The sequence below is a fragment of the Drosophila suzukii genome, chromosome 3 (assembly GCF_043229965.1).
Source record: "Drosophila suzukii chromosome 3, CBGP_Dsuzu_IsoJpt1.0, whole genome shotgun sequence".
Lineage (NCBI taxonomy): Eukaryota > Metazoa > Arthropoda > Insecta > Diptera > Drosophilidae > Drosophila > Drosophila suzukii.
The window spans coordinates 71,249,596-71,263,784 of record NC_092082.1 but is presented as its reverse complement, the minus strand read 5'-3'; the positions used below and the strand labels follow the sequence as shown (position 1 = coordinate 71,263,784).

The 14,189-nt window shown below is 44.3% G+C and overlaps 2 protein-coding genes across 3 annotated transcripts; one reads left to right on the top strand and one right to left on the bottom strand.

Annotated features, from left to right (window-relative positions):
• Window positions 1-19: 19 nt before the first annotated feature.
• Window positions 20-3,701, bottom strand: LOC108018298 (gastrula zinc finger protein XlCGF26.1). 2 transcript variants are annotated; one of them, XM_017085830.4, is made up of 3 exons: window positions 2,586-3,700; window positions 2,028-2,510; window positions 20-1,873 (listed from the first exon to the last, which is right to left on the bottom strand). In XM_017085830.4, exons 1-3 carry the CDS (start codon window positions 3,238-3,240, stop codon window positions 1,350-1,352), a joined length of 1,662 nt encoding a protein of 553 aa, XP_016941319.1. In that variant the 5' UTR covers window positions 3,241-3,700; the 3' UTR covers window positions 20-1,349. The 2 variants fall into 2 exon arrangements, with proteins under 2 accessions (XP_016941319.1, XP_016941320.1); XM_017085831.4 differs by having other exon boundaries at window positions 1,798-1,940; window positions 2,586-3,701.
• A 342-nt stretch (window positions 3,702-4,043) lies between these two features.
• Window positions 4,044-5,630, top strand: Sirt2 (Sirtuin 2). The gene is made up of 4 exons (XM_017085832.4): window positions 4,044-4,270; window positions 4,330-4,421; window positions 4,486-4,582; window positions 4,636-5,630. Exons 1-4 carry the CDS (start codon window positions 4,189-4,191, stop codon window positions 5,514-5,516), a joined length of 1,152 nt encoding a protein of 383 aa, XP_016941321.4. The 5' UTR covers window positions 4,044-4,188; the 3' UTR covers window positions 5,517-5,630.
• Window positions 5,631-14,189: the final 8,559 nt, after the last annotated feature.

Genomic DNA, 14,189 nt, shown 5'->3' with positions numbered 1-14,189 from the left:
TTTATAAAACACTAAAATGTATGTTTTTGTTTTGCATGTTTTATTGTTGTTTCAGCTCTTCGCTTCGCTTACATTTACAAGTAGTTATATATATTTTTATATATCCTATATATTCTCTACAACATTTACGATCGATCTCTGTCAATTCAATTATAGCTGGTTTTACTTGTATTCCTCCTCATCGATTCACTTAATTTAGGGACTCTTGTCTCTCCGTTTTCTAAATTTTTGTTCTAGAAGCAACCCGGTTTTCATTAAATGTATTATTGATTATTTATGCGATCGCCTTCGCTCCGCTTGTAGTCATGTGAGTAGAAGATGCTGCTAAATATGCGCTAAGAGTACACTTATATAAATAGTTGCTTTTTTCGATTTCCGTTCGGTTCGGTTCCGATGATGCCGTATGCAAGTTTAGAGCGGGCGGGGATTACACACAGTATAGCAATAACTAGTTTTACTTTTAATTAATTTACTTTACTTTGCTGGCGGGCTTAACATTTAACACGACGAGAAAAGCTGAGAGAAGCCGATACTCGGAACTAATAGGTAGGTATCGCGGAAGGGTCAGGGGCATGGGTTACAACAGTTGCAGAAGGGCATAGTTTTAGTGTGGATCGATTTGTTATAGAAAGAAGATTCGGTGCTAAAGAAATCTACTCAACCATTCTGTACCATTTTGTTTTAATAACAGTTGCGCATTATTAATTTTAATCGTACAAAATTAAAGAATACCGTTTGCTTCTCATAAAACAAGTTCCTTGTAAAGGAAATACTAATGTTGTATAAAAAAATATCTCACAACATAACAGATATAAAAGGTGAATGACCTGGGTCACGTTTAAATTAAATATAAACAAATTGTGTAACTCGCTTTTCAAATCTTTATCAGTACCAATGTTTAATTTACACTTTCGAAAATGTTTTTTTTTGCAAGGATAGAAGTTCAAAAATATAAAATATAGATGGCTGAGAACAGCCTTAAGATAACTTTTATGCACCGACGCAAATCGACCCATCCTACGATAGTATAGAGTTTAGGCTTAAACACCCTGTATCATATTATTCGTGGCTTATGCGAATACGGCTAGCCTTAATTTACAATTGGACACGCATGTGGATCAGCTCTCTACGATATAGTTACATACAATTGCGCTCTGCACAGCAGGTAAATAACACTTTCGAGTATATATTCAAATATAGTATTCATGTAATCGTATTCGTATGCCGTATATGCGATCTATAAGTGTATGTGCTATGTGGCATGCATATTGCACTATTCCTCAATGGCTGCTTGACTGGCTGGCTGGCTGCGTACCTGGATCGCGTCGCGATCTGGTTCTGGAGTGGGTCTAGCAGGTGTGCACCCTCAGGTGGTTCTGCAGCGTGCTCTTTTGCCGGAACTGTTTGGGGCAGTAGGAACAGTTGTAGGGCTTTTCGCCGGTGTGGATCTTCATGTGGTTGTTGAGCGTGGCCACCTGCCGGAAGTTCACCTCGCAGATCTTGCACTTGTACGGCTTCTCGCCGGTGTGCGTCTTGATGTGATTGACCAAGGTGCTCTGCTGCGAGAAGAACCGCTGGCACACGCTGCAGCCAAACGGCCGGTCCGGATTATCGCCCTTCAGCATGTTGATGTTGCCCACCACGGTCATGCGGCCCGGCGGTGACCCACCCGCCTGGAAATGCTCCACCTTAGTGTTGGCCGCCGCCGTGGCCACCACCGAGCTGACCGTGGTACTGCCATCGAGGAAATGCAGGAGCGGATGGTGGTCCAGTTGGATGATGTTCGGCGTGCTGCCGTGCAGGTTGTTTGGCAGCAGCCCACTCGTCAGCTGCTGCGTCCCGGGCGCCAGGGGTGCGGGCATTGAGTGATCCACTGCAGGAGGGGGTTGATTGTAGGTTGGTTTGTCGAAATTGGCATGCGTACAAGATTTAAATAAAAGCTTCGTTAGGGAAGAGCGTTAATAATCAATGCACACAGTGATAACAGAAAGCGGCTCATTGGTAGGGCGAACACACAAGCGGCTCACCTGTGGCTGTGACGGCTCCTCCGCCGCCTCCTGCTCCACCCCCGCCCCCGGGAGCGATCTGGTGCGTGTGCGTCTTCAGGTGGTTGGTGAGGGTGCTCTGCTGGCGGAACTGCATGTGGCAGTAGGAACACGTGTACGGCTTGTCGCCCGTGTGGATCTTCTTGTGGTTGGCCAGCGTCGCTAGCTGACTGAAGGACTTGTCGCACGTCTCGCACTTGTACGGCTTGGGATCGATGTGGGTCCGCTCGTGGTTATGCAGCGTGCTCAGCTGCGGGAAGCGGCGCTTGCAGACGCTGCACTGGAACGGCTTCACCAGCTCCTCGGCCGCCGGCGAGCTGTAGCTGCCGGAGTACAAGGTCTTTGAGATTTGGACGCGCTGATGCTGCTGCTGGTAGGCCTGGTGCATCTGCGACTTCCTGTGCTTGCCGCTGCCCGTCTGCGGCTGATAATTCAGCAGCGACGTCGGCGTGCTGGACTCCGCCGCTGTTACCCGGAAACGAGTCAAGAAGGGACAGTTAAATCGTTAGCTCAGCCTGGCAGATGCGATCACAAACTCACCCTTGTGCGTCTTGATGTGATTGATCAAGGTGCTCTGCTGGCGAAAGTCCTTGGCGCAAATGTTGCAGGTGAACGGCTTCTCGCCGGTGTGGATCTTCACGTGGTTGGTCAGCGTCGAGATCTGGCGAAAGGCCTTGTCGCAGTGCTTGCACTTGTAGGGCCGCTCGTCCGTGTGGATCTTCATGTGGTTGCGTAACGTGGTCAGCTGCCGGAACTTGTTCTTGCACACGTGGCATTGTTTCTTCTTGCGCGGATCGTCCACCACCACCTCCTCCTCGCTGATGACGCTCTGCACCTCCTGTTTCATGGGCGAAATGGGCGTGTGATTGCCTCCACCGCCGCCGCCACTATTCGCCGTGGTGGTGGAGATGTCCAGCAGGTGGACCAGCGGGTGCTGTGGATGGAGCATAGCTTGGTGGGTGGGATGCTGGATGGCCTGCACGGCGGTCAGCTGATGCAGGGCAAAGGGGCTCTGCTGCAGGCTGGCCAAGGTGGTGGCCTGCTGCTGCCCGGAATTGGGTCCGGGCCCAGATCCACCATTGGCTCCACCACCGCCACCTCCTCCGCCGCCGCCACCACCATGCGAGGCTGGCAGCTGGTAGTGCTGATAGTTGGCCATGGCTGCCGTCGCGGCGGTCGCATGGTTCAGATGCATGGTATTCGAGATGTGGGTTCCTAGCGCGGGTCTACAGTCTGCCCATCGGCGTTATACAATGGCAGCCACCGACGACCCTCGGCCATTCCCCGCCCCCCCGTCTTGGTCGCCTCCGCTGCCGCTCCTTTTTGGCCCTCTTTGATTTGTTATTTTAGCCGTCTGGTTGCACTTCTGTGTACTTCTGCTACTGCTGCTTCTTCTTCGCCTCCTCTTCTTCCACTCCACACGCTGCCTACGCTTCCACGTAGCGACTGGGGATGCTCGAATGGGCGCCCAGTTTGTCGCGCACCGCCCGACGATCAGTTCGCACCGCTTTCGCTCGGTTTTGGGGCGCTTTCTCCGCCGTTTCTGCAATTTTTCCAGGCCACGCTCTTTTTGTATCCGTATCCTTATCAAAACAAAAATGACTGGCGTGGTTTTCCAGGGCTGGGCGAACGGCCAGAGCTGCACCCCCGCCGCACATCGAGTAATCGGCCAACGGCCAACGAGGGCTGGCGGCGAGAAAAAGCCTATCGCTTGGTGGGCCGATAACAACTATCGGTTATTTTGTGCAGCCAGTGGTAGCAATTTAGCTTTCTTACCTGTAGTTTATTATTATTTTTATTTTTATAAATTCAAAATCATGGTTTCACATAAAAAGTAAATATTGCGAATACGGTAATTTTTATTTTTATATTTAGTTATTGTTATACTTAATTAATTCTTGTTATTATAATTTGCATAAAATTAACCTAGCTAAAAAAAGTTGCAAGAGTAGCTATTTTATAGCTATTGGCGATAATCACATTCACTCCCATTTCTTATCGATAGTTCTCAGCACTGGTTGCTCGGCGTGTTTTGCTTTTTTGCCTAAAAAGACAACAAATAATCAAAACAACGGGGGGATTTCATAGGATAATACGAAGTTTCAGATACTTTCACCTCCCGAGGTCGAGGAATATTCCAGCCATGAGCGACAGCGAGAAAAAGGTGGAGAAACCGACGACGACGGCTTCCAATTCCTCATCCAGTGACGAAGAGGAGGACAAAGGTTTGCTGTCTAACAACTGAGGTTTTTACTGTCACCTATTATCCAGCTACGCTTTCCAGACCCCACAATGGATGTGATTCGTCGCTTCTTTGCAAACACTCTGAATCTGGGTGGCTCCACGGACGCAAAGGCAGACCTCAAAGTGGAGAAGGTGAGAGGAGCGCCTGATAATTCAATTATCATCTTAATTAAACCGCATATTATCTTATAACCAGGTAATACCAGACTTGTCGTTCGAGGGTTTTTCCGAGCATTGGCGAGAGCATGGCTTCAGGAAGATTGTGACCATGGTGGGAGCCGGCATATCCACATGTGGGTATACCTTATCATCCCTCTAGGAGATCTACTAAGTACCTAACTTTTAGCTGCTGGCATCCCGGACTTTCGGTCGCCGGGTTCCGGGCTATATAGCAACCTGAAGAAGTACAAGCTCCCCCACCCAACGGCCATTTTCGATCTGGATTACTTTGAGAAGAACCCGGCTCCGTTCTTTGCCCTCGCGAAGGAGCTGTACCCGGGCTCCTTTATTCCCACGCCGGCCCACTACTTTGTCCGTTTACTGCATGACAAGGGTCTGCTGCAGCGACACTACACCCAGAACATAGACACATTAGACCGTCTAACGGGTCTGCCCGAAGAGAAGATCATCGAGGCACACGGCAGCTTCCACACCAACCATTGCATAAAGTGCCGCAAGGAGTACGACATGGCCTGGATGAAGGCGGAGATTTTTGCCGATCGTCTGCCCAGGTGCAAGCATTGCAAGGGCGTTGTCAAGCCGGACATTGTCTTCTTTGGCGAGAACTTGCCGGAGAAGTTTTACACTAGTCCCGATGAGGATTTCCAGGACTGCGATCTTCTGATTATTATGGGCACCTCGCTGGAGGTGCAACCGTTTGCTTCTCTAGTCCAAAGACCAGGACCCCGTTGCCTGCGCCTGCTGATCAATCGCGATGCAGTGGGTCAGGCCAGCTTCGTGCCCTGGATGGATCCCCATGAGAGGTCGCTGCTCTTTGACAGGCCCAACAACACGAGGGATGTGGCCTACTTGAGCGACTGCGATGCAGGTGTCCTGGCTTTGGCCAAAGCTCTGGGCTGGGAGGATGAGCTGCAGCAGCTCATTACCAGTGAAAAGGAAAAGCTGAACGCCGGCCAGGAAAGCGATCAGCAGGACAAAGAAAAACCGCATTCGGACCCAGTTGATAAGGCTTCTGGCAGTGAGGCCAAAAAGGACGCTTCGCTTTAGAACCTGAGATTAGTTAGTACGACTCGTAGTTAATTTGTAGTTAAAGTGTGCAATTTGCTTACATGTATTACGTGTATAAAAAGGACAATGTCATGTGCAGGCATTGCTGGGTAATACTGCGCGCTTCATTTCTCCTCCGTTTCCGGCATTCAATTATTCAAGTGCCATTTGTGAGCCATTAGCGTGTCCCTTTTGGCCAGGCCACCATAAACCGCAAAAACTGATTGAGTTGCTCTGCCGTTTCCGGCGCACAAAAAGCTGAAACCGCCAACAAAGGTTAACTCTCGACATGTTTCTGTTTCGTTTTCTGCTCTGATCCGGGCTCGGCTACGGATTCGGAATGTGATTCTGGTGCTGATGCTGATTTCGATTCAGTTACAGCTGCCACCAGCCCCTCGACAACGCTCGACCGCTGTTGTGGGCGTGGCATGTGGCATTCTAACTGCCTGTTTGTGTGGCTTACACCGATGTTGCTTCTGCTGCTGCAGCTGCTACTGCTACTGCTGCTGCATCAACTTAATGACTCGCAATCTGTCCTGCAGAAATACACACGCACAAAGCGAAAGAGACACACACGGCAGTCCGGTAATGAAGCTTCTGCGGTGAATTGGCCAATAGAAAATACGTACGGGCAGGACTAATTAAAACCAAGCTCCCAACCAGGCCAGCGGGTGACCTCCTGCCGGGGCAGGCAAGCGGATATTGTTAATCGTTGACAGGGACGATGGTTTCAGAATGGCGGAGGTGAAGGAGCCCTCCCTACGCCTGCCAGTCAGCTTTGAACCTGCCTCTCGCTGCGGATGCATTAGGAAATCAAATGCAGCCACGGAAATATTGATAGCCACGCAATTTGTTGCAGTTGCAGTTGCAGCTGCCACGGCAATTGCAGTTGCTGTTGCCCCAGAACTTTGGCAATTAAAGCTAATGGCCTAAGATCTTGTCTATTTGCAATTTTCCCGAGTGTTGCCATCTCAGCGAATGTGCGGCTGCACTGATAAAAACTGATTAGAATTTAATATGATATAAATACATCAAGTCTAAAATGCTTTAAGCTAAACTATTCATGTTATTTCATAACATAAAAAATATGTTTTTAAGCTAAGCTTACTGTATTAAAAATACTATTCTTCTGTATATGAATACAGAAGAAGAATACTATGGTTATCCAAAACCTCTTGGATGATAATAACAAGTTTTACATAATGTATACAAGAGCCCTTCTTTTTTTTTAAATAAACCTTTTTTTGTTATAATAATATTTAATATATAAACTATCACATTTTCAAGATGGCTAAGAAGTACAAAAAATGTAATGATCTATATATCGCTTTATTAATGTCATAATTTTATTTTTTAAGGGTTTCGTTCATTATCAACTGCAACCATAATTATGTTTAAAACATTTTCGTTATATCTAGAATTTCCCTAGTCTGTTTAAAAATTTATTTTATCAAATGTGGTTCTGATAATTTTTCTCTCTGTGTATTTTGGCCCACTCAGTCAAAATTGACTCAAGTTGGCTCAATATTAACTTGACTTTCCACCCCCTTTCCAACAAATGCGGAACGCCATTAAGTGCACTCCATACACACGCCATTGAGGATGCTGGGAGTGTGTGGTGGGAACTGAAGGGCAGGTCATATTTGTGTGAACATGTTTCATATTTGTAATCAAAATGCGATGCTTTCCACCCAGGCACCCCAACCCCCCAAAAACCCAACCACCCACTCGCTCAAAGCCTGTTCATCAATGGCTTTGAAAGAAAAGGCGGGGGTTGATGAAATCGTGGACATTCCCCAATGTCATCAGCGACAGCTGCGCCCGCGCTTTGATATTGAATTCTTGACATGATTGTGTGGCGCACAGCTTGCCCGGGAATTGATTGAGCCCCAAAACACAGTTTAAAGGAGGCATAAACCCCGACCGCAAATAACTCAGGCGAGGCTAATAAAGCAGGGATCGCCATCGATTGTGCGGGGGCGACGGCCACAAACCTATTTAATGCTCGTTTATTCTAAAACATATGCCTTGTTATCGTTGCATAAACGAAATCTTTATGAATATTTTATTATTGCTTTAATAAAAAGAAAAACGGGGGGAGCTGCCAAATGCCGTTCTCAAAACGCAATTTGTGTCAATAAATGTGGGAGCAAGCAAGTGGGGATTGCCTACAGCAGTGGACAAGCCATTAAGTTTTAGAAAAAAAATATAAAAATTGACAGGATTAACTAAAATGAGCTAACACATAAACAGGAAATGATAAGCTTAAGTTTCCCTATATAACTTAAAATATTTTTAGGATTGTTTCTGTGATTTTTTAAATTTTACAAAAATTGGAAAGCATTATTCATATTTTTTGCAAAAAAAAAACCTAATAAATAATATTAAGCTGTGTGTTATTAATAACCAAGCTTCGTAAACTAATATTTGTTTAGTGTATTCTATTTGTTTAATGTGTACTGTAAAGTAATAATTGTTTAATGTATTTAATATATTTTTTTATTGTTCATATATTGACTATTCTAAAGTGTAATTGAATTTTATATATACTATTCAAAGGATATTATATATTTTCTGGGTACTTTGAGTTCTGAGAATGTTTTTTGGAAATGTATGTAGATATTAACAAGAAAATAAAAAGAATATCATTAAGTGTGACCAGGGCTGTATGTAATGGGTGCTCATGTGACCGTTCGCATGTATGAAACATCCCCCACAAATAAAAAGCAGTTGCTGAAGCTCCAGCATAATCGTCATAATCATTTTATGTGCATGTTGTATAGCATACTTTTGTGTGCATAAATTTTTATTTACGTCTTTGTCAACACAATGCTCCGAAAACGATTGAGTGCGTTGTGTGTAGATGAACCCCCCCCATTTATACGCAAAATTAAAGTGCGATTTGAAAGGCTGCTTGCCGCATGGATCCAAATTGGCGGTTTTCGTGGCGCCAAATGAGCTGCGGTGGTGCTCGCATGTATAAAATAAATTTCCGCTGCGGTCCCAACACAATCCCCCAATTGATGTCGATATGATGAACAATAAACAGTATACGACCGTCCACTCGAGTGTTTTCCCCAAATAGAATTATGCTCGAAATCGCAGCCATCATATTTCTTACTCGGGGGCGCGAAAACAAAACGAGTTTAGGGATTGTCATTAATGAAGTGTAACGAATTGGAAAACCAAATAATTCGCATTGATTTCGCTGGTTTTCGGACCGCAGGATGCATTGATTTGGCGCCAGGGCAAAAACGCGACCATGGCCAATTGATTGGCCAAAGCCAATCTTCAATGGATAAATGAACGGATGCGGATATATGTGTGCATGTGGTTGGTAGCCGATTTTGGGGTCCGTCAGGTGCATTGTCGAGTGCATTTAATTGTGGCCCAGGACGCACAGAGCTGCCCGACAAAAGGATTTGGCCAGGATGTCCCTGCAACGGCAGGAAAAACTCCTCAAACAGATCGAAAGAGAGGAAAATGATTTAGCCAAAATGGTTGGCAGTGGACAATATTTTCTTTTTTTTGTGTTTTTTTTTTTTGGGTATTGGTCTCTTTTTTGCGTTTGCATGTCGTTTTGTTTTCGGTTCGATTTGGTTGGCCATCGGTTTTTGTGGTTAATTGAAATTTTTCATTTGGCCCGCTTTGGCCATCGCCTCGGCGGCTTTAAATTCATTTTGAATTGTTAGTTCTAAGCCCCGGGCAATTCCCGGGCGAGTTCGCAGCCTGGGCCAAAATATGCAATAAATTTCCGAAAAGCACAGCGACAACAAAACTCTTTTCTGTCACTGGATTATGTAATTCCGTATATATATATACAAAGTCTCATATATTTAAATTCATACAGATAAAATTCGAATCGATTGGGGGAAAAACAATTATCAATATTTAATTCGCTGGCGGTTTTTGTGGTCGGCAAATGCTAATGAAATATGGAAATCTGTTTAGGCTTAAAGCAAGAACCCATTCCGCCAATCTAAGTCAAGGCATTTGGATGCAACTGGGCACGCGAAAAAAGGGCTGCCAAATTAAATGCGTTTAATTAAAGTTATAATTTCACACAACAGAGTGGCAGTGGAGGGAAAACCCATTTGGAGCGTGAAAGAAACTTGCATTTTGCGAAACATTTCCTCAGCCTGTTTCCTTCGTTTCACCTGTTTTGGCTGCAGGATGTGTCCGGGCACCTAACCAACTTTCCCAGCCCCTTATCCTTATCGTCCTGGCCCGGGTGGGTCCGACATTGGTAATTTAGAGAAAATTCTGGGGGCTACGAGTATTTTGTACTCGTTACTTGTATTGCCTTTTCGATTTGCACTTTACACGCTTTCATTACACTTCGTTTCCGTTGCAGGGAAAATGGCAGGGAAAACGGCAGGGAAAGCGGCAGAGGGCGAGGAAAGATGGAAATACTTGACCCGAAACCGTTGCATTGTTAGCATTTAAACTGTTTCTTTGCCGTTGCGCTTCACTTGAACTGCACTCTCGAGAGATACAGAGACAGTACAGCCTCGCTAAGTATTGGTCTTTTGCCTAAGTAAATGTTGGGTTTCTCAAAATTCGCCTAAGTAAAAAAAATTCCAGATTTGATAGACATTTATTAGGTTATTCCTTAAAAAACAGAAAATTATTTAAAAAAATTAAAAATGTTTTGATAACTTATGACAATAATTACATAATAGCACAAAATACCTAGATTTTTGAAATCATTTAATAAGGTGCCTAAAAGCTTGCAACAATTTTTTCGCGTTCGGATGTCAGTTGGATTCAGTTGTAGCATACTTTTAGGCGATTTTTAAAGAGATTTCAAAACTCTTTTCCCTACAAAAATAGATTTATTTTTGGATAAGCATCTCCGTAATCTAAGGTAATTTAGACCGGAAAAGGATGATCAAGTGAAATTTTATAGCTACAAAAATAGACTGAAGGTATTAAATCACCGAGGCTCCACTGTGTTCAGAGGGAGGAATTGGTAAGTGGATGGGCGGCATTATCTAAATACCCAACAGCAACATTTGGCAGCTGCAGCCTCATAATCATCGACAGCCGAATCATCGCAACGAGCACTCATCTTAACGTCAGTGGAAATGATTGCTGCCCCCGGAAAATGCCACCCACTTTGGCAGCAACCGACATGCTGCCTTGACACTTTAAGCTGCAATTTCGTTAAAATATTTCCAATCGATTTCGTTGGTTTATCGCCAAGTTTATTTCCACTTTCTTGTTGTTTGCCAGTTGTTCTTGCCCCCGTCCCTTGCCCCCTTTTGCCCCTCGAAGTGCAGCACATTTTCCTTTTCCACTCTGCCAGATCTTACGGAAATGAAATGTGTTTCTATTTTAGTTTCACAAGCTTTATTTTCGTTTTTTTTCTCGTGTGTGTGCATTTACACGCTCGAGTGTTTGCCTCAAACTCGAAGAAGAGGTTTTTGGTAAATACAAAAAAAAAAAATGTTAAGACGATAACTCAGACTACCTCTTCAGTTTATTTACAAATCATGAAAAAATTGCAATTTTCAATACCCCGAAAATGGCAAACACAAATATGAGCCCATCTCCAGGGGTCCTGGCCCCGGCCAAATGGCAAATGTTTGCACAAACTTTCGAGACCACAACCCCCACCGCCCATTCATCACATTTCTGCAGTGGCAATCTGCATAATTGTGCGGCAACAAAATGTTATAGGGAAAACATTTTCCATTTTCCATTTTCCACCTAGCACACGCAGCAGCAAATGAGAATTTCAAGGACAAGGACTACTAATGCAGTGGTAGTGCGGAGTGGAGTGGCGAAACCGATGTCCTGGCTAATTGCCATGCAAATATTTACACATTTCCATCAGCTGACAGAGGAATCTTGCCGAGCTTGTCGGATGCTTGTCAGATACCGTCAGATGTCACAAATGGTTATCAAGCATACGCCATGTGTGCCGGGCACTTGATGAGCTGTGCGTAATTGTTTCTGACTCGGGCATTGAGTGCCCAGCAGGTGACAGATGGTGATTGTATTAATTTGCAAAGGAATACAACTGATTATAAGAATTAGAATTTGGAGAAATAAAATACCTATTAATTTAAGGTTTTCTATAATTATCTAAAATGCCTCCACAAATATTAAAAGTTTATATATATATAAAATCAATTAGGATTTAAAAATTCTTTATATAAGACCAAAAATAAATGAATAACATTATAAACTTATTAATAGGTAAAATCGAAAGAAAACCTTAAGCTCCTTGTTATCCAGCTAATAAACAAAGGAATAACAAGTATACGCCATGTATGCTGAGAACTAATAAACATGTCATAATTAATTGGGCATAAATGCCTACAACTAGAGGTAAACTGAGCTATTTATACAGTTTCACTCACAAATTGCTTTATAATTGACACTACATATCTCTAAAATGTACAGCTGAGGCAGCTCGTTTTGGTTATGTCACTTTCAGATACAGATACTTGCATTTCAGTTTCAGTCTTTCTTTGACAAGCTCAACTCATGCCCAATCGTTTCTGGCTTAGCCACAAATATTGATCACATCGCATTGTTAGTCAGCTGGCGTGGAAAATGAGCGAGTGAAAGTCTTGGAAAAGGGAAAACTCATTTGCATTGGCTTATTCCCTTCGCAGCTCGAAGGCTGCCATGGTTTATAATGAAGTGGCACGATTTACTACCATTGTTTAGTGGGCTGCCAGGGATTTCAAGGCCGACGCCTTGTTTCGCTATTCATTAATGCAGCTGCGCCCCTCGTTGTTGTTAGTATTATTATTATTCAAAACCAAATGGATGGGTTGGAAAAAATATGCCTTTATGTGGGTAATTTGGCTTTAAACATGGCCGGCAATTTAAAGTTGCTGCTGCGGCTAGCACTTTTCATTAGCATGCAAGTGCAATTCGGTCTAGGCAAATTGCCCGCCAGCAGGCACCAGATGAAAGCATAACACAAAACTCTAAGCCACAGACGACGGAAGGGGAAAAGAATTTAAAAAAACTTTAGCTAAAAATGCGCCACGCACTCACTCACTCACTCATACACCCGTAAACCTTTTCGGTTTTTGGCCATATGTTGCCACTCCTCTGTGTGTGTGTGTTCGTGTGTCTGTGTTGGCCACTTCTGCAGCTTGTGGGCCACATTGCGGTCGGTTTGCTGGTCAGCCCGCCTGCGGCTCTGCCCCCCTCCCCCCACACTACCACCATGATAGCTGCGTGTGCTTGTGCGTGTGCGAGGCGTGTAAATTCCATTGCTGCGGACAGACACGCACGCAGACAAACACGTAATCGCACAAATCTGCATTTGTGTCTTGATTAGTGTTGCATACTTCAAGGAGCCGCGAATTCAGAGGAGTTTTCACTGCTATTTTAGGTTTTTTTCACGGGGAAATGTGCAATTGAATGTCAGAGGGAGCTATAAGGCGTTACCTACAAAATATAGGGGGCTGCAACGCAATTTACTGGGGTTTTTAAATCTTTTACAAAGGGTTCTATAAGTTTTTCCCTTCAAAATATTATGTAGCATACTTTTAAACACCTTTTTGAAATTTATGGTGATTTGGTCAGCAGCTCAACTTTAAAATACTGTTCCTAAATGAAATTGTCTTAAGTGAAACAAGGGTATAAAAACGAAAGAACTTTGTTAAAATCAGATTGCAGAAATTCTGGTAAATAACTTAAGACAAAATTTCTTAATAGCTTATAGGTGATAATAAATACCATCAATTTTCATAAAATTTTTCAGCCTTTGAAAGTTCAACCTTACTACATATTTCTTGAGCTTTCTTGTGATAAATAATTTCTGCAGGGATTTTTTAAGCCCAAAAATCCAAAGCTAATTCCATAACGTGATTTACCAAGTTCAAACTAAATCACTTTACCAAACCATGCCCTCGCTGGCTTTATTGCCACCTCGCAAAAGCGTTTGAGAAGATAAATATCGTTTCATGGATTTTTAATGCCATTGACTTTCGAGTAACTCGGACTGGGGTAACACACTGCTTGAGTGTTTAATTGCCCTTCAGTGCCGTTAAGAGCCATGTGTGTGTGTGTGGGAGGATGCTACGGATGCTATGTTATTTTTTTCTGTTTTTGGGGGGTTCCCAGCAGGTTGTCGAGGCAATAAAATCGCCGCCTGCTGTGCACTCAAATGACCAGGACCAGGACTGGGACCAGACTCCCCGGGCAGCCTGCGATGGCCGTGTCTCCACTGGGCTCTGCTTTGGCTCGCCAGGAGCAAATCCTTTAATCTGTCTTTCAATTTCAAATAACCCAATGGTTAAGCACTCGCAACACTCGCACATTCACTGCGACAGTCTGCTTGTCTCGACTGTCCATTTGTGTTCCCACATCGGCGATGGCAACGACTTCGTCGTCCTGCGTCCTGCATCCTGCGTCCTTAACCCCTCGCTGCCCCTCGAATTTGCTGGCAGACCAATTGAATTGTTTCAATTGACACTTGGCCTGGTCCCGGCTCAGTTTCGGTCGACTATCCATGGACCTTTGGCTCTGGCTTCGTTTCGGGCTTTGTTCGCGTTCATAATGAAAGTCAGTCGTTTGGCCGCATTGTTGCCGCTAATTTGTGGTACCGCTAATTGGCCGAGTGCCAGGGGTTAAGAAAGATCACTGAGATAAATGGGGAGTGCGAAACTTAAGAAAAGATACTTTGATATCAAGAAAATAGTT

Excerpts from the sequence above, each read along its gene's own strand:
- LOC108018298 (XM_017085830.4), bottom strand. The coding sequence starts at position 3,240 with ATGCATCTGAACCATGCGACCGCCGCGACGGCAGCCATGGCCAACTAT. Across the intron at positions 2,511-2,585 it reads TCACATCAAGACGCACAAGG|CGGCGGAGTCCAGCACGCCG; the intron begins GTGAGTTTGTGA and ends TCCGGGTAACAG. Across the intron at positions 1,874-2,027 it reads AGGAGCCGTCACAGCCACAG|TGGATCACTCAATGCCCGCA; the intron begins GTGAGCCGCTTG and ends CCCCTCCTGCAG.
- Sirt2 (XM_017085832.4), top strand. The coding sequence starts at position 4,189 with ATGAGCGACAGCGAGAAAAAGGTGGAGAAACCGACGACGACGGCTTCC. Across the intron at positions 4,271-4,329 it reads TGACGAAGAGGAGGACAAAG|ACCCCACAATGGATGTGATT; the intron begins GTTTGCTGTCTA and ends TACGCTTTCCAG. Across the intron at positions 4,583-4,635 it reads GGGAGCCGGCATATCCACAT|CTGCTGGCATCCCGGACTTT; the intron begins GTGGGTATACCT and ends CCTAACTTTTAG.